General features: G+C 39.1%; 1 protein-coding gene across 1 annotated transcript in view; it reads right to left on the bottom strand.

Moving 5' to 3' along the window:
• The window catches only part of PPP4R3B (protein phosphatase 4 regulatory subunit 3B), a 131111-nt gene that overhangs the window by 99810 nt on the left and 10522 nt on the right, over positions 1 to 20779 (bottom strand). Inside the window, exon 3 of the mRNA XM_007938011.2 lies at positions 12432 to 12530. Coding sequence (XP_007936202.1) covers positions 12432 to 12530 — 99 coding nt within the window. The remainder of the gene's footprint in view (positions 1 to 12431; positions 12531 to 20779) is intronic.

Consider the following 20779-nt stretch of genomic DNA (forward strand, 5'->3'; position numbering starts at 1 on the left):
AAAAGGCATTTGATAAAATCCAACACCCATTCCTGATCAAAACTCTCAGCAAAATAGGAATAGAAGGGACATTCCTCAACATAATAAAAGTCATCTGTGGTAGCGTAGTGCCTAAGGCACTTGACTGCTAACCAGAAGGCCGGTGGTTCAAACCCACCAGCCACTCCTTGAAAGGAAGATGGGGCAATCTACTTACGTAGTGATACTGCCTCGGAAACCCAAGGAGGGGCCGCTATGAGTCAAGTCCGACCCAACGGCAAACAATAACAACAACATGCAAAACCAACAGCCAACATTATTCTCAATGGAGAGAGAAACCATTCTTCTTGAGAACAGAAACCAGGCAAGGATGCCCACTATCACAACTTCTATTCAACACTGTACTGGAAATCCTAGCCAGGGCCATAAGGCAAGAAAGGGAAATCAAAGCCATCCATTGGTAATGAAGAAGTCAAACTATCCATATTTGCTGATGATATTATCCTATACCTAGAAAACCCAAGAGACTCAGTCAAAAATCTACTGGAACTAATTGAGAGATTTAGCATAGTGGCAGGATATAAGATCAATGTCTAAAAATCAGTTGGATTCCTCTACACTAGTAAAAGGATTGCTGAAAAAGAAATAAGGGAATCAATACCATTTACGATAGCTACCAAAAAAATAAAATACTTGGGAATAAATCTTACCAGGGACACAAAAGACCTGTACAAAAAAGACGATAAAATACTACTGCAATAATCCATAAGAGATCTACATAAATCAAGGAACATCCCATGCTTGTGGATTAGAAGGTTCAACATTGTGAAAATGTCAATTTTACCCATGGCAATCTATACATTCAAAGCAATCCTAATCTAGATCCCATCAACATTCTTTAGGGATATGGAAAAACCAATCACTAACTTTACATGGAAAGGAAAGAGACCTCGGATAAGCAAAACACTACTAAAGAAGAACAAAGTTGGAGGTCTCACCCTGTCCAATCTCAAAACCTAGTATACAGCCACAGTATTTAAAATTGCCTGGTATTGGTACAGTAACAGACACATAGACCAATGGAACAGAATTGAGAACTCAGAAATAGATCCATAAACCTATGGTCAGCTGATCTTTGACAAAGGGCCAAAATCCATTAAATGGGGAAGAGAATGTCTGTTTAATAAATGGTGCTGGCAAAACTGGAGACACATTTGCACAAAAATGAAACAAGATCTACCTCACACCATACACAAAAACTAACTCCAGATAGATCAAAGACTTAAATGTGAAACCTAAAACTATAGAGTTCATCAAGGAAAAACTAGGGGCAAATTTAGGGACCATAATATATGGGATAAACAGACTATCAAGCATAACCCAAAATGCACAAACAGCAGAAGAGAAACCAGATGATTGGGACTTTCTAAAAATTAAACTATTATGCTTCCAAAGACTTTTCTGAAAGAGTCAAAAGAGAACCTAGAGATCGGGAAAAAATATTTTGTAATAACATACCTGACAAGGGACTTAACTCTAGAATTTAGAGAAAACTCCCACACCTCAATAACAAAAAGACAAACAATCTAATTAAAAAATGGGCAGAAGACTTTAATAGACACTTCACCAAGGAGGATATTCAAGTGGCCAACAAATATATGAAGAAATGCTCATGGTCATTAGCTATTGTGGTTGTTGTTGTGTACCATCGAGTAAGACCTGACTCATAGCAACCTCTCCTTGGGTTTCCGAGGCAGTATCACTACAGAAGTAGACTGCCCCATCTTCCTTCCGAGGAGTGGCTGGTGGGTTTGAATCACCAGCCTTCTGGTTAGCAGACAGATGCTTTAGGCAACAATACGATACCATCTTGCTCCAGCACTAGTAGCAAAGTTCAACAAGACACAAAATGACAAATGGTGGCGAGAATGTGGAGAGATTGGGACTCTTATACACTGCTCGTGGGACTGTAAAATGGTACTACCACTGTGGAAAGCAGTATGACGATTCCTTAAGAACTTGGAATTAGAAATACCATTTGACCTAGCCATTCCATTACTAGGTATATTTCCAAAGAAGTGAGAGCCATAACAAGAACAGACATATGCACACCCATGTTCATCGCAGCACTATGTACAACAGCAAAAAGATGGAAATAACCTAGGTGTCCATCAACTGAGGAATGGATAACCAAACTATAGTACATTCACACAATGGAATACTACGCAATGCTAAAGAATAATGTAGAATCATAGAATCTGCAAAACACCGCATAACGTGGATAAACTTGGAGGACATTATGCTGAGTGAAATAAGTCAATCACAGAAGGACAAATATTGTATTAGTCTGTTATTGTAAAAGTCAAGGAAAGGTTTATCTATGGAAGGAAATTTTCTTTGCTGGTTACCAGGAGTGGGAGGGGAGGGGAGGAAATACTGTTAGATAGGTAGGGATAACTCTTAATTTGGGTGAAGAGAAGGGCAATGTACCAAATGAGAGTGACCAACATGGTGGCATTGCGGAAGAGAAAGACATAGAAAGGTACATGAGAGGTACAGAAAACAAAGATGAACCCTTTTGCACATACAGTACTGCGTTGTCAGTGAAGGCAAACATGGGTATACGGGTGGACAGATGGGTGGACAGGCTGAACTAGTAGGTACGTCTATGAAGCGGGGAGTGTACCCAAGACCATGTATAGGATTAGCAGACAGTGGTCCTATAAGTTTGTTTGTATGATCTGAATTCCCAGGTGTACAGCAGAGCTGACAAGGGACAAGGTAGTAGTCACTTCTAGGTCACAGCCAGCTACCCACAGGGACTGAGCAGTTGAACCTGTGGGCTCGGGACCACAGCTGCAGGGGACATCAAGCTCAATTGGCATAACATATTACACAAAACACTGTTCCACCTCCTACTTTGGTGAGTAGCAAATGGGATGTTAAAAGCTTCAAGTAGCCATCTAGATGCAATGATGGGTCTCTCCTCGTCCAGAGCAAAGAAGAATGAAGAAAACCAAAAATTCATGGCAACAGTTAGTCCAAGCGACTGGTATACCAGGCGATCCTGAGGCTACATGACTATGAGACCAGAAGAACTAGATGATGCCTGGCTACCACTGTCAACCACTCGTAGGGGGAATCTCTGTAGGAGATCCTGGATAGAGTGAGAGAACAATGTGAAACAAAACTCAAAATCATTTGCAAAAAAAAAGGAGGGGGGGACATTTACCTGAGGTAGATACACTCCTTAGAGAGAACAATCAGGGGAGAAAGAAGGGCTGTTTATGCACAGGGAGACAGCTCAGGGGGCAAGAGTGCATGGAGGGATGGACACATGGAAGAGGTAACTATGGGGAGGAAGTGGGAGGGAAGCTATTGCATTGTAGTAAATTGTAATCAATGTCATGAGACAAAGTGTATGTGAACTGCTGCATGGAAAGTGAATTTGCTGTGTAAATTTTCGCCCAAATCACAATTAAAAAAAAAAAAAGAAAAGAAACCATAAGAGATATACAGAAATGAAAAGAACATACCATGCTCTTGGATAGGAAGATTGAACATTATGAAAATGTCAATTCTACCCAAAGGAATCTATACATTCAATGCAATTCCAATCCAGATCCCATCAACATTTTTTAAGGATATGGATAAATCAATCACTAACTTTATATGGAAAGGAAAGAGACCCCAGATAAGCAAAGCACTACTGAAGAAGAAGAACAAACTCACACCTCTCGATCTCAAAACCTACTATACAGCCACAGTATTTAAAATTGCCTGGTATTGGTACAATGACAGACACATAGACCAATGGAATAGAATTGAGAAACCAGAAATAGATCCATCGACCTACGGTCAGCTGATATTGGACAAAAGGCCGAAATCCATTAAATGGGGAAGAGAATGTTTGTTTAATAAATGGTGCTGGCAAAACTGGAGATCCATTTGCAGAAAAATGAAATAAGGTCTGTACCTCACACCATACACAAAAACTAACTCCAGATGCATCAAAGACTTAAATATGAAACCTAAAACTATAAAGTTCCTCTAGGAAAAACCTGGGGCAAATTTAGGGTCCCTATTATATGCCTCGGAAGGAAGGTTGGGCATTCCTACTTCTGTAGTGATACTGCCTCGGAAACCCAAGGAGGGGTCGCTATGAGTCAGGACCGACTCGATGGCAAATAACAACAACAACAACAACATTATATGCTATAAATAGACTATCAAGCAAACCCAAAATACACAAACAGCAGAAGAGAAACTAGATGAATGGGACCTTCTAAAAATTGTATTTTTATGTGCTTCCAAAGACATCTCCAAAAGAGTAAAAAAAGAGACCCTACAGATTGGGAAAGAATATTCAGCAATGACATATCTGACAAGGGACTGATCTCTAGAATTTATAGAAAACTCCAACACCTCAATAACAAAAGACAAATAATCCAATTAAAAAATGGGCAGAAGATATGGATAGACACTTCACCAATGAGGATATTCAGGCAGCCAACAAACATGAAGAAATGCTCATGATCATTAGCCATTTGAGAGATGCAAATCAAAGCAACGAGATACCATCTTGCCCCAGCCCTAGCAGAAAAGTTCAACAAGACAGAAGATAACAAATGCTGGCGAGGATGTGAAAAAATTGGGACTCTTATACACTTCTGGTGGGACTGTAAAAATGGTACAACCACTGTGGAAAGCAGTGTGGCGATTCCTTAAGAAGTTAGAAATAGAAATACCATTTGATCCAGTCATCCCACTACTAGGTATATATCCTAAAGAAGTGAGAGCCATGACAAGAACAGACAAATGCACACCCATGTTCATCACAGCACTATTTACAATAGCCAAAACATGGAAACAACCTAGATGTCCATCAACTGAGGAATGGATAACCAAACTATGGTACATACACACAATGGAATACTATGCAACCCTAAAGAATAATGTAGAATCTGCAAAACACCACACAACGTGGATGAACTTGGAGGACATTATGCTGAGTGAAATAAGTCAATCACAGAAGGGCAAATATTGTATTAGTCTGTTATTGTAAACGTCAAGGAATGGTTTATACATGGAAGGAAATTTTCTTTGTTGGTTAGCAGGGGTGGGAGGGTAGGGTAGAGAACACTAAGAAAAAAAAAAAAAAACTCAAAATCATTTGGAAAAAAAAAAGGGGGGGACCAGGTTTTCTGGTCTGATAGAGCCTATTGGAACCACAAGGCGATGGCCCCTAGTTGCCCTTCAGGTCTGCAATTGAACCCACTCTGGTGTCATCCAGCCAAACAAAAGACAGGCATACGAACTGAACATTTATACTAGGTAGATACACTCCTTGGAGAGAACAGTCATGGGAGAACAGAATGGCTGTGTATGCACAGGAGACAGCTCAGGGGGCAGGAGTGAATGGAGGGAAGGAGACTGGGAAAAGGTAACTATGGGGAAGAAGTGGGAGGGGAGCTGTTACATTTTGATAAATTGTTGTTAAAGTCATGAGACAATGTGTACGTGAACTGCTGTATGGAAAGTGAATTTGCTGTTACCTTTCACCCAAATCACTATTTAAAAAAAAAAAAAAAAGACATTTGCAAGCGGCCATCTAGAAGCAATAATGGGTCTCTCCTCGTCTAGAGTAAAGAAGAATGAAGAAAACCAAAGATTCATGGAAACAATTAGTCGAAGCAACTGGTACACCATGCAATCCTCAGCCTATACAACTATGAGACCAGGACTAGATGGTGCCCAGCTAACACTGTCAACCACTCAGAGGGGTGATCTATGTAGGAGATCCTGGATAGAGTCGGAGAACAGTATGGATCAAAACGCAGTCTTTAAAAAAAAAAAAAAGAGAAGAGGCCAGGTTTGGCTGGTCTGATAGTGCCTGATGGAACCACTGAAGACTATGGCCTCTAGCTGCCCTTCAGGTCTGGAATTCAACACACTCCTGTGGCATCTAGCCAAACAAAAGACAGGGATATGAGCTGAAAATTTACATTAGCTAGATATATTCCCTGGAGAGATCAGTCATGGGGGAATGGAAGGGCTGTGTATGTACAGGGAGACAGCTCAAGGGGTGGGATTGCATGGGAGGGAGCGATATAGGGAGGGGCAGCTATGGGGAGGAAGTGGGAGGGGAGCTGTTGTATTGTGGGAGATTGAAGTCAGTGTCATGAGACAAAGTGTATGTGACCTGCTATACGGAAAGCGAATGTGCTCTGTAAACTTTCACCCAAATCACAAAAAATTAAAAATAAAAAAAAAAGAGATTTAACAATTAAGTGAACAAAGAGAGATGGGGGAAGATGGATGTCATACCACATGAAGAAAGCCAAGGAGTCAAGAAACAACAGGCCTACAGATGCTGGAGAGAGACAAGGACATTCTGTGGTGCTGAGATAGAGAATGTCTTCCCCTAGAGCCAGCATCCTGAACTTGGCCTAGTATCCTAAACTGTGAGAAAATAAATTTCTGTCTGTTAAATGCCCAGTAATGGTATCTTTGTTACCACAATGCTAAATAATTAAGATAGTACCAAAGACAGAAGGAATCACAAATGTTCCTGTAATTTTAAACCTGTAATTAGGAAGATATGGTTCCTTTAAAGAAAAGAATGGTTGATACAAATTCAGTTTTACAAAGTTTGAAGTGTTTGAATACCCAGCTGGTAACTAAATCTATGACTCTACTACTCAATAATAGGTAAGATAGAAATTTGTTATTAAGGCAAGAGTTAAACCCAGAAGACTCGACAACAATACCAAAAAAAAAAAAAGAGAAAAGAGAAATGGTGTGGAAGTGAGGGAGGAAAAGAAGATGTTTCAGAGGTTATAGAGTAAGAGGAAATCAGGTAAGTTAATTTGTACTTCAAATAAATATAGTTTGTATATGTTTAAGAATAAATAAAAAGCTCCAGAAGCATTTACCAGGTTACTTACAGCACGCTTATTTCTGTTATCCAGTATTAACCCTTACAGACTTCCTGCATTTCCTCCTAAGCTTACATTTCACTGATCTTATCTGTCAATCCCAGATAAACCCAAGTATCCATCAAGTATTTCTAGTTGTTTTTTTTTTTTTCACACGAGTTCTTCGACTCCTTAAAGTTATATGCAGCTGTATGACTTGTTTTGGCCAATGACATGTGAGCAAATGTGACATGTGTAACTCTAGGACAGAACTTTTAGAAGCCAGTTCTGATTTGCCACCTTTCCTTCCCACTTGCAAAAATCTTGAAATTCTCTATCAGTATGAGACCCTGAGTGGCTTTGATGAGCACAGCCCACTCTCATACTCACTGGTCAAATAGCACTAGGGAAAAATGAACTTTTGTTGTGGTAAGCCACTGAAATTTTAGAGTTCCCTTACAACGAGATGGACTAATATAGTGGCTGCAACTGTGGGCTCAGGTATAGCAAGGATTGTGAGGCTGGCGAAGGACCAGGCAGTGTTTTGTTCTGTTGTACATATGGTTGCTATGAGTTGGAGCTCACTCGACAGCACCTAACAACAATAATAACATAACTCAAACTCAACATTCTTAAAGTCAACAAACTGAGTCGAACGGGTTCACGATAAATCCACACTCAAGGTTTAGCTGCAGGAGTCAATGGGTGGTGTAAACAGTTAAGTGCATGACTACCAGCTGAATGGCTGGTGGTTTGAACACACCACCCAGAAGCTCCTTCAAAGACAGGTCTGATGGTCCGCTTCAGAAAAGTTACAGTCTAGAAAACGTCCTACCTTCTTCTGTGGTTATCATTTTCATAGGGGTACTTTCAACCTTCTGGTTTCTAAAAGCTCAATCAATATGCACCAAATACCTTTGGTCTTGTTTTTATAATCTCTTCCTCTCCAATGGTTCCTTCTGTTCTATTATTCTCCTAAAGAATATTTATTGCTCTCTTTTTCCAGAAAAGCACTTCCTTTGTTCCACTTCTTCATTAAAAGGGGAAAAGAAATGATTGAGTAATATGGTTTTTACTGAAAATAAATTGGTTCTTTCAAAAGATAACAATGACATCTTGGAATTAAAAAGTAAAATGTAATATATGGCTCTGTGGAATGCGATGTAAGTAGCTAAGAGCAACAAATAATATATATTCAACAACATGCACAAATCTTTAAAGTATAGTACTGAGTTGTGCAGTAAAGAACTAACCTGCCCAAAGGTAGGTTTAGCCACGTGGTAACAGCATGACCTCTAAAGAAGTTGGAGGCTAAGGTCACCCATGCTTATCTGACCAACCCTCTGGACACCAAGGCTTGGGTGAGCTTCCCTAGTTGGCAATATTCTATGTGTTTTGCCACACATAATTGCTGAGATAAGTAAACCTGTCTACAGCACTTCACTGGGATAGGATATGTGGAAGCTGGTACCTGGAACTCTTCTGAACCCTGCTCCTATGCTCCTTCCCCACTGCTGATTTTAATTTGTATCATTTCACTGTTTAAACAATAACCAATAGCTATTACACAATAGTGTAATTGCTTTGATGAGTTCTAGGAGTTCTAGTAAACTGAACATGGTCTTAGGGATCTCCTAAACTACATGAGTGACAACAGTAAGAAATAAATTCCAGCAAAAATTTCTAGGACTAAAGTATTAAAGTCTTCAAGGATATATAAAGAAAACAAAAACTCACTGCCATCAAGTTGATTCCAACTCAGCAACACTAGAGGACACACTAGAAGTGCCCCTTCGGGTTTCTAAGGCTGTAAATCTTTATGGAAGCAGACTGCCTCATCTTTTTCCCATGGAGCAGCTGGTGGGTTCCAACTGTTGACATTTTGGTTAGTAGCCAAATGCTTTAATCACTGTGCCACCAGAGCTCCTTTCAAGAAGATACAGCTATCTTATAAACCAAACCAAAACCAATCTTACTGCCATCAAATCATTTCTGACTCATAGTGACCCCTATTGGGTTTCTGAGGATCTAAATCTTTAAAGAAGTAGATCACCCAGTCTTCCTTCCATGGAACAACTGGTGAATTTGAACCACTGACCTTCTGTTTAGCATCAAGTGCCTTATCCACTAAGTCACCAGAGTTCCTTATATTGTTGTTAGTGGTGTTGTTATGTGCCATTGAGTCAGACCCAACTCATAGCGACCCCTGCTTGGGTTTCCGAGGCAGTATCACTACAGAAGTAGATTGCCTAACCTTCCTTCCAAGGAGTGGCTGGTGGGTTTGAACCATGAGCCTTCTGGTTAGCAGTCAAGTGCCTTAGGCACTACGCTACCAGAGCTCCTAGAGTTCCTTATTGTTGTTGTTGTTATGTGCTGTCGAGTCAAACCCGACTCATAGCGACCCCTCCTTGGGTTTCCGAGGCAGTATCACTACGGAAGTAGGATTGCCCAACCTTCCCTCCTTATAGATATCCCAAAATACCTATCAAACATTAGATGCTAAGGTGTAAGGAAAAGATAGGCTAGCATGGTGATCACTATGAAGTATTACTTATCATGTAAATTGATGTTCTGACAGATAGGTAAATCAATGCCCTAATTCTAAATAAGACAAGATGTTTCTTTTACTTTATTTATTCTTTTTACAAACATATAGTACATACAAATATGAGTGCATGCATAATTACATGCCAGTTACCATGCTGGTAGTAGGGAGAGAAGAGAGAACATAAAACAAAATGTAAATTTTTAGGAATTTATAATAAAAAAAGGTTAGCCTAATAGTACTGTTCATATAATGTATAGTTTATATATTACTATGTTATTTTTCTCATAAATCGGTGATATTAAAAGTTCTACATCCTTCAATATGCTTTTAATATTTCCACATACTGATTTTAACTTCCATTTCATGAATGACTGAATGATCTAGTTTACTGAATCAAGTACTGAACAGCAAATATTTGCTGAGTGCACATTATATACGTAAATCTTTCTTTACAAAAAACTTTGTACATAAAATTTAATCTCAATCCTTGGATAGCACATGGGAAAAAAAGGGTAAAAATTATCATACATATGTTAGAAAACAGGCAAAAAACAAAGAAAAATAATTAACAAAGTAATATGGATGTTATTCTATGTAGCGCATGGATCAAGGCAAAAGCATATTTACCAGTGTTTTCAATTATGCAGCAATTGAAATTCTTTTATACGATAATTTGACTAATAACGCTCCAACGATGCATTGAAAGGTATAAGTTAGGAAAGAAGAGATCAGCAAAACAATGAACAACTTAAAATACTAAGCTTTTAAAAATATGTTACGGGAAAAAATCTGAACAGTCCCAGTTCAGAAGTTTAGTGATACAGCACCTACATGTCACTTAAGCCTTATAAGGGATAAGAAGGTTCACATAAAACTTTGAGATACTTTATTATACTGTGTGGCACTGGTACTGGGAGGTGCAAGAGGAAATAAAATGATTGTGGTCAGATACATAAAACGATTTCATGAATCACAGTGATAAGACTCACTGGAGAGAAAAGCTGATGTATGCAGATACACAGGAAAATGACAGTAGACAAAAAGACTCATAAAGTACTGCAACTAGGCAACCATTGAAACAGAGTGATCTTCCATTTATAGAAAACAGTAGTTAAAATTTATGTCAAAATTAATTAAAAATCCCAGTTACCAACTGTCACAGCCTAAGGAGTCTAAGGAGACATGATTACTAAATGTAATGTGGTATCCTAAATCAGAAAAAGAGCATTAAAGAAAAGCTGAGGAAATCTTACTAAAGCATGACTTTAGTTAATGTGAATAATGCTAATAATGTAAAGAAAAAAATATTAGTTCATTAATTGTGACAACTGTATCATACTAATAATGTTAGATATTAACAAGAGAAACTGGTTGCCAAAGCTGAGAGCAAGAAAGTGATGTATGAGAACTCTGTACCACACCTGCGCCTCCCTTACTATCTTCATATCTAACATTTTGCATTTATAACAATAGTAAAAAACTACAACCTGTTTTGCACCTTAATTACATGTCTGGCAGTAATGAAGGTACAAGGACCGAGTATGTGTTAACTTGTTGGGCCATGATTCTCAGTGGCTTGGCAGTTATGTATTGATGCAGTTATTCTCCACACCGGTGATCTGGTGTGGTCATCCTACATTTTCATATAACACTGATTTTCATCTAATGACCTGTATTTGGAACCTAACCATGTCAGTAAGTGAGGAATGGGTATATCTGCTTAAATTTTCTTTAACTCTAAAAGTGTTCTAAAAACTTTCTTTTTTAAAAGTGTTTTTTTTTTTTAATTATTTAAAAAAAACAAATTGAGAGTTACCACATGGGAGTTCTAGTGGCATAGTGCCTAAGGCATTTGACTGCTAACCAAAAGGCTGGAGGTTCAAAACCATCAGCCACTCCTCGGAAGGAAGACTGGGTAATCTACTTTCATAGAGATACTACCTTGGAAACCAAGGACGGGTCGCTATGAGTCGGAAACAACTTGATGGCTTGGTTTTTGGTTTTTGCTATACTTCAAGCTTGTTACAAGCTTAAGTCATGAGTACTTTTGATCATTAATGCCTGACACAAAGTATGCATAACCATTAATGCACCCACAAAACACACTGCCATCAAGTCGATTCAGATTTCGTAGCAACATTACAGAATAGAGTACAACTGTCCAATCAGGTTTCCAAGGTTGTAAATCTTTATGGAAGTAGACTGTGACATCTTTCTCCTGTGGAGTGGCTAGTAGTTTCATACCATTCACCTTTTGGTTAGCAGCTGAGTGCTTAAATGATGCACCACTAGAGCTCCTATTAGGCAAACAGATGACCATATATTAAAATAAAATAAAAAAAATTCTAAAAAGCCTTGTTGTTAGCTGTCAAGGAAGACCCCAACCCAGAGTGACCCAAGAACAAGAAGCTGCCCAGTCCTGTGTCATCCCTATGGTCATTGTGCTCCATACAGTCTTCACTGAATGATCTTCGGAATCAGATCACCAGGCCTTTTTCTCTATTCCATCTTAGTCTGGAAAATCCACTGAAATCTGCTCAGCATCATAGCAACATACAAGCTTCCAATGACAAAAGAATGGTGGCTACATGGGAGGTACACTGGGTGGGATTCAAACCTTGTTCTTTCTCACAGAAAAGAACTCTACCACTGAATCACCACTGCTTCACTAAAAGCCTTAGAATGTAATTATTTAATCTTCTTTTGGTTTGTTTAAAAATCTTGCCATTTCACAGGGTATTAATTATAATAAATATATGCTGTCAAAATCTAAAGTGGTAAAACAAAATTAAAACCAAGTTTTATTTTTCTTTTTAAGTAAAAGTATTTGCTGTAGAATATAAAACAAATTTCTAGGTTAGGTTACCAAAGACTCATATTAAAACATCATGTGTCTATGTTCTAATACTTAGTTGTCTTTGAAGTAAAACAAAAAATAGCATACAATGCATACAAACACAAGTTATACATAATTAAAAGAAACTTACCTGACAGATTTTTTCCCAAATCTCATCACAGCCAGCTTTTTCCTGAAAACTCAGAGCCAGATCGTAGTTCTCAGCTTCTGACCAAACAATTAATGTATCCTGTTTAAAGACAAAGATTTCTCCATCATCATAGAGAAAAGAATTAACTACAAAGTATAAATAAATATCAAGAGGACAGGAAGCAGCACAGCAATGACAAATGTCCTTTAATTATTACTCACAGTCAATTGTAAAATGTTATTTTGTTACCCTTTGAAACTGTGGCAACGGTATTGGCAATGAAATAGTAGCTCTGGTACTAAAAATGACATACAGCAATTTTTTAAAACCAAAAAATATTAAGACAAAAATAAGCAGCCTCTTGCTTAGCTTACCAAGATGTTAAATGGAAAGGTTAGCTATTCTTGGCCAAAACTGTAATGTAGACATTTCAACCCTCTACACACTATTGTCTCCAGAAAGTCAACTCTCCCATTTACTAGCTACCTCCATGTTTATCCATTCCTTTATTTATTTATTTATTTTTTGCTAGCTGTCAACTGGTTCTAAGTAAGCTAATAGCTAAAAATATCTTAAGGTTAAACCTTTCCTATTTTTGTCCCCTCTTTTATTTTTTTCTTTGAAAACTCTAAGGAGCTTTCAGAATTTTAAGGAATGCAAAACAATGGTAAAATGAATACACTCATTCTATCTACAAGTACTACCAAGCAGCACCCAGTTCAGTCACTTAGGTCGTAGAAAAAGTAAAGAGCACAAGGTTCAGGTAACTTTTCTCGTAGGATGTTCTTAATAACATTCCCACCAAAAGGTTAGCTATGCTTTTAGGAAGAGTGCCAATCCTTGTACTACAAATTAAGCTAGAAATTTAAATTAAAAGTACACAAACACACGCAAATATTTAAGAGCTAAATTCACTATACAACACTCTAATGAAGTGGACCACCTTTCCCCACCCCCGCCATGGCACATAATAAAGTTTAATATGGCTAAAACTGTGACTTTCAAAAACTGCACACTAAATGAGTTTATACTCTGATTACAAAAATATATTCTATAAAACAGGAGCTCTGGTAGCATAGTGCCTAAGGCACTTGACTGCTCACCAGAAGGTTGGCGGTTCAAACCCACCAGCCACTCCTCGGAAGGAAGGTTGGGCAATCCTACTTCCATAGTGATACTGCCTTGGAAACCCAAGGAGGGGTCGCTATGAGTCGGGGCCGACTCAACGACAAACAACAACAACAATTCTATAAAATAGCTTGCATTAGAGTTGTTCATCTAATATTATGTGACTTTATAAAAATGAGCCTCAGATTAATAGCTTTCAAAATAAAAACATTTCAGAAAACTTTAGTTCTAAGCAATAAATTAAAAATATGATTTAATTAATCCAGGTCTGAGATTAAAACTTGTTATTTGCTGTGTAATCATGTAAGAACAGCTGGAAATGTGGCCTACTTTCTGGCCAACTATACTTCATGGAAGAGAAATTTGCCATCAGTCACCATTTCAAAATTTATCAGGTCCTTTCTTAACCTTCAATAGTTCCTCACTCTAATTTTTTAACTTTTTAATAAAATCAGCTTGGTGAGGCTAATTATTTTTTATATTACAAAGGAAACTCATTTTACATTTAACTGTTCATACACATGGGAGCTCTGGTGGTGTAGTGCCTAAGGCATTTTACTGCTAACCAGAATAAACCCACCAGCTACTACTTAGAAAGAAGGTTGGTTAATCTATTTCTGTAGTGATACTTGCCTTGGAAACCCAAGGAGGGGTTGCTGCGAGTTGAAACTGACTCGACAGCAGTGAGCTGGTTGGTTGGTTCATACACATATTTTGACACCGCTTACATTCCCCACAGTACAATTCACGTCCTACTTACTCCCTGTAATTACCCCTTACCTGTGGCCTTCTTGCCTATGCATTCCTGCCTCCCTCTCTCTTTGCGCTAATACTGCCTTTCTGATCTCCCATGGCTGATTGTTATAAGGAGTACATCTCCCTGATGTATATGTTCAGCTCATTGTTGTTGTTGTTGTTGTTAGGTGCCGTCAAGCCGTCTCTGACTCATAGTGACCCTATGTACAGCAGAACGAAACACTGCACGGTCCTGTGCCAGCTCCATGATCCCTGCTCTCCCTGAGTCCATCACTGTAGCCACTGTGTCAATTCATCTTGTTGAGGGCCTTCCCCTTTTTCGTTGACCCTCACTTTACCAAGCATGATGTCCTTCTCCAGGGAATAGTCCCTTCTGACAACATGACCAGAGTAGGTGAGACAAAGTCTGGCCATTCTCACTTCCAAGGATCATGCTGCTGCACTTCTTCCAGGACAGATTTGTTAGTTCTTTTAGCAGTCCATGGTACTTTCAGCATTCTTTGCCAACACCACAACACAAAAGCAGTGACTCTTATTCAGTCTTCCTTATTCATTGTCCAGCTCTCACATGCATATGAGGCAACTGAAAATACCATGGTTTGGGTTAGGCACATCTTAGTCTTCAAGGAGGCATCTTTGCTCCTCAGCATTTGAAAGAAAGAGGTCTTTGGCAACAGATCTGCCAAATTCAATACGTCTTTTGATGTTTTGACTGCTGCTTCCACTGGCACTGACTGTAGAACCAAGTAATATGAAATACTAGACAACTTCAATCTTTTCTCCATCAATTGTGATGCTGCTTATTGGATCTGTTGTGAGGATTTTTGTTTTCTTTATATTGAGATGTAATCCATACTGCAGACTGTATTCTTCAACCTTCATCAGTAAGTGCTTCAAGTCATCCTCACTTTCAGCAAGCAAAGTTGTGTCATCAGTGTATCACAAGTTGTTAATGAGTCTTCCTCCAATCCTGATGCCATACTCTTCTTCATGAAGTCCAGCTTCTCAGATTATTCGCTCAGCATACAGACTGAAAAAGAATGGTGAAAGGATACAACCCTGACACACTCCATTTCTGATTTTGAACCATGCAGTGTCCCCTTGCTCTGCTTGAACAACAGACTCCTGGTCTATGAACAGGTTCCTCATGAGTACAATTAAGTGTTCTGGAATCCTCATTCTTCTCAATGTTATCCATAATGTATTATGATCCACACAGTCAAAAGCTTTTGCATAGTCAATGTAACACAAGTAAGCATCTTTCTGGTTTTCTCTGCTTTGAGCCAAGATCCATCTGACATCAACAATGATCTCTCTCATTCCATGTCTTCTTCTGAATCCAGCTTGCATTTCTGGAAGTTCTTGGTTAATATACTGCTGCAGCTGCAACATTTTTTAATTATCTCCAGTAAGATTTTACTTGCATGTGATATTAATGATAATTTCCACATTCTGTGGGATCACCTTTTTTTGGAATAGGTACAATGTGGATCTCTTCCAGTCAGTTGGCCAGGTAGCTGTATTTCAACTCTCTTGGCATAGGTGAGTGAGTGCCTCTGGTGTGGCATCCATTTGTTGAAACATCTCAATGGGTATTCCGTCAATTCCTGGAGCCTTGTTTTTCACCTTCAGTGCAGCTCTGACTTCTTCAATACCATTGGTTCTTGGTCATATGTCACTTCCTGAAATGGATGAATATCGACAAGTTCTTTTTGATACAGTGACTGGATTTTGTCCATCTTCTTTTGATGTTTCCTGCATCATTCAATATTTTCCCCATAGAATTTTTCAATATCGAAATCAAGGCTTGAATTTTTTCTTCAGTTCTTTCAGCTTGAGAAATGCCGAGTGTGTTCTTCCCTTTTGTTTTTCTAACTCCAGGTCTTTGCACATTTCATTATAATAACTGACTTCGTCTTTTCAAGCTCCTCTTTGAAATCTTCTGTTCAGTTCTCTTGTCATTTCTTCCATTTGCTTTAGCTATTTTTTGCTCAAGGGCAAATTTCAGAGTTTTTTCTGAAATTGGTCTTCCTTTGGTCCATTTGGTCTTCCTTTCCTGTCTTTTTAATGAACTTTTGCTTTCTTCATGGACGATGTTCTTGATGTTATCCCACAACTCCTCTGGTTTTCAGTCACTGGTGTTCAATGCATCAAATCTATTATTTAGATAGTCTCTAAATTGAGGAATATAATTGTGGTAGTTCACTTTGTGTGTCAACTTGGCTGGGCCTAGTTGAGTGGCTGAGCAGCTGGATGTATATTTCCCATGATGAGACTGGTAATCAACTCCATGGTGCAATCTACTGTGAGTAGCTGAGTAGCTGCCTTAGGGAATGTGGTCTACTTCCTGTATATAAGCAGGAGCCTTGAGGAATGGTCTCTAGCTTATGGCACTTTGAACCCTGCATGTAGCCATGTCATTGTTTAGCAGCCTGCCATGCTCTGCCGACCTGGGGACTTACAATGGATTTGAATTAACGGCCTGCCTTGTGGTTTGGTAATATCGGGACTGTGCCTTTTTACTTGTCAACCTTGGGCTTGGTAGCCTCAGCAGCCAGCAGCTGTCTGAGTGAAGAAAAGCCTCTAGCCTCAGGGGGCCGGGAACTGGAGGCAGAGCTGAAGCCCAAGGCTGAGGGGCTTTCACCAAGCCCCTAGAGCCTGGCACTTTGAACTTGGACTTAAAGACTCCAAATTTTAAGAATAAACTTTTGTTTGTTAAAGTCATCTCATTTGTGGTATATTCTTGTCAGAACAGCACTAGGTAATCAGAATAATAATCAAGGTCCTATTCTGGCTCACTTGGACTTGTATTTTAATTGTCTTCAGCTTCAACTTGAACTTGCATATGAGCACTTGATGATCTGTTCCACAATCAGCTCCTGGCCTTGTTTTGGCTGAAGTTACTCTATTGCCTTCTCTATTGCCTCTTGCCACAGATGCAGTCAATCTGATTCCTGTGTATTCCATCTGGTGAAGTCCACGTATACAGCTGCTGTTTGTGTCGTTGAAAAATGGTATTTGTGATGAGTAAGTCGTTGGTCTTACAAAATTCTATCATGCAATATCCAGTGTTATTTCTGTCACAAAAGCCAAATTTTGCAACTACCAGTGATTCTTCTTTGTTTCCAACTTTTAGATTCCAATCACCAGTGATAATCAGCACATCTTGAATGCACATTCAGTCAACTTCAGACTGCAAAAGTTGGCAAAAACCTTCAATTTCCTCATCTTTGGCTTGGTGGCTGGTGCATAAATTTGAGTAATAGAATTAACTGGCCTTCATTGTAGGCATATGGATATTATCTTATCACTGACAGCACTGTACTGCAGGACAGATCTTGAAACATTCTTTGTGATGATGAATGCCATGTCATTCCTCTTCCAACTTATCATTACCAGCAGAATAGATCATATGGTTGTCTACTTCAAAATGGTCAAAACCGGTCCATTTCAGCTAATGCCTAGGATATCAATCTCTATGCATTCCACTTCATTTTGACAACTTCCAATTTTCCTATATTTGTATTTCGTAGATTTCATGTTCCAATTATTAATGGATGTTTGCAGCTGTTTCTTCTCATTTTGAGTCATGTCACATCAGCGAACTGAGGTCCCGAAAGCTCTATTTTATCGTATCATTAAGGTCAGTTCTATTATGATGAGGCAGCACTTTCCTAGTTGTATTTTGAGTGCCTTCTGACCTGAAGAGGGGCTCATCTGCCGACACTGTATCAGACAGTGTTTCCAGGCTATTCATAAAGTTTTCCAATAAAGTATCAGAGTGTGTTTCACTGCAATTCATAAGGTTTTGTCTGGCCAATTCTTTGAGAAGTGGATGGCCTCTTCCTTCTTCCAAGTCTGTCTCAGTGTGGAAGGTCTGCTGAAACCCATCCACCATGGGTAACTCTGCTGATATTTGAAACATCGGTGGCACAGCCCCCACCTTCACAGCAACACACAAGTACGACAAACTGTACACAGTATGACAAACTGACAGACAAGTTCATCTCCCTGAGCTGTTCCAAACCCCTTGGCTCACTTCCTGGCCCTCCCCCTTACCTGTATGCAGCCATCCATCCTGGCTTCCTGCTTCCTGTCTGGGGGCTTTCTCCCCTTACCTGTATCCGGCTGTCGATCCCTGGTTCATAGGCCTATCTATTATTTAGCTTAGAGTTAAGCCATGGGAGTGAGTTCAATTCCGGGCCCAAAGGGTGAGTAGAGGCCAGAGTCCTGGGTGTTTCACCAGTCTCCATCAGACCAGTTAAGTCTGGTCTTTTTTATGGTTTTGGGTTTTGTTCCACATTTATTTCTCTATACACAATCTCCAATTTTGATCCCCTTCTGAGTGAATAGCATTTGTATTCAGGCATCATCTAGTTCTTCTGGTCTCAGGGTCATATAGGCTGAGATTCTCATGGCCCATTAGTCCTTTGGACTAACCATTTCCACATATCTCTGATTTTCTTCACTCTTCCTTGCTCTAGATGAAGAGAGACCAACAGCTGCTACTTAGATGGCCACTTGGAAGCTTTTAAGATGGCAGCCACTCTGATGGTTCAAACCCACCAGCCACTCCTTGGAAGGAAGGTTGGGCAATCTACTTCTCTAGTGATATTGCCTTGGAAACCCAAGGAGGGGTTGCTATGAGTCGGATTCGACTCCACAGCAGTGAGGTTTTTTTTTTGTTGATTAAATGTGCAATAGCCTTATGAAAAAGTTTGAAATATTATGAGAATTATCAAAATGTGACATAGAGACAGTAGGTGAGCATATGCTGCTGGAAAAATGGCATCAATAGACTTGTTCAATACAGGGTTGAACAAACCTTCAATTTGTAAAAACCACAGTATCTGCAAAGCGCAATAAAATTAAATACGCTTCTTAAAGAAAAAAAAGATGGCAGCCACTACTCACCTTACTTTGGTATACTTAAGTACTCAGATGTAGAACAATATTTCTGTATACCATGTTGTGCCAGCTGAGCGTGATATCCACTGCAGCCACGGCCCCCGGCCCACAGGCTCACTGACCCACTCTCTAAACGTGCTTATTCGTGGCTAAGAAGTTATCTTAATTCTGATGAAGAGACTAATTTTTATAGGGGAACAAATATGGTAGCAGGTAAAGATCACATGACAATGACTAGGCACTTTTTAAGATCACAGTTCAACAACGCTTAAAGGAGGAAGTAGGTGATTTTGTTTCATTACCATTTTAAGTCACCACCAAGAGGTGGAGAATTCTTTCTCAGGTGGGCACCATCTCACTCCCTCCTTTTTCTTTTGACCATTGACTATTAGGGATAAATGTCTGTTATTCCTGACAATGAACTTCAAAATCACTGATATATCTGAATCCATTGTTGCTATTTTGTCAATCCACCTCATTAAGGGTTTCCTTAATTTTCAATGGCCCTCTACTTTACCAAACCTGATATCCTTTGCTAGTGATTGGTCTTTCCTGATGATGTGTTCAAAATAAGCAAGTTGAAGTCTCTGTTATATACTAGTAATTAGAACATGAAATGTACAAAATTGTTCATTTACACTTATATTATTGCTTTCAACTCTTTTTAAGGCATTTATCTATCTTGTTAGAATTGTTGTTATTGTTGTTAGGCGCTACTCAGTCTGTTCCAACTCATAGTGAACCCATGCACAACAGAACAAAACACTGTCCAGTTTTGCATCATCCTCACAATCAATGCTCTGTCTGAGCCCACTGTAGCAGCCAGCCACTGTGTCATTCCATCTTGCTGAAGGTTGTCTTCTTTTTCACTGACCCTCTACTTCACCAAGCATGGAAAGATGACCAAAGTATGAGAGACGAAGTCTCGCCATCCCCACTTCTAAGGAGCATTCCAGGTGTACTACTTCCATGTCAGATTTGCTTGTTCCTCTGGCAGTCCATGGTATTTTCTGTATCCTTCACCAACACCACAATTCTAAGGCATCACCGTCTTCCTTAGTCACTGTCCAGCTTTCGCATGCATCTGAGGCTACTTAAAGTACCATGGCTTGGGTCAGGTATACCTTAGTCTTCATCTTTGCTCTTTAATACTTTAAAGAGGTCTTTTGCAGCAGATGTGCCCAGTGCAATGCATTGTTTGATTTTTTGACTGCTGCCTTCAGGGGAGTTGATTATGGATTCAAGTAAAATGAAATTCTCGACAACTTTAATCTTTTCTCCATTTATCATGATGTTGCTTACTGGTTCAGTTGTGAGGATTTTCCATACTGAAAGCTTTAAGTCTTTGCTCTTCCTTAGTAAGCGTTTTAAGTCCTTTTCACTTTCAACAAGCAAGGTTGGGTTATCTGCATATCACAGATTGTTAATGAGTCTTCCTCCAATCTTAATGGTACACTGTTAGGGTTAAGATAGTTTAAAACACAAAATATTTATAAACAGTTAACTGCACACATGGACTACAAGAATTCACAATGGGAAGGTGACACTTTTCATGG

The sequence above is a fragment of the Orycteropus afer genome, unplaced genomic scaffold (assembly GCF_000298275.1).
Source record: "Orycteropus afer afer isolate SDZICR_OR568_19922 unplaced genomic scaffold, OryAfe1.0 scaffold00046, whole genome shotgun sequence".
Classification (NCBI taxonomy): Eukaryota; Metazoa; Chordata; class Mammalia; order Tubulidentata; family Orycteropodidae; genus Orycteropus; species Orycteropus afer.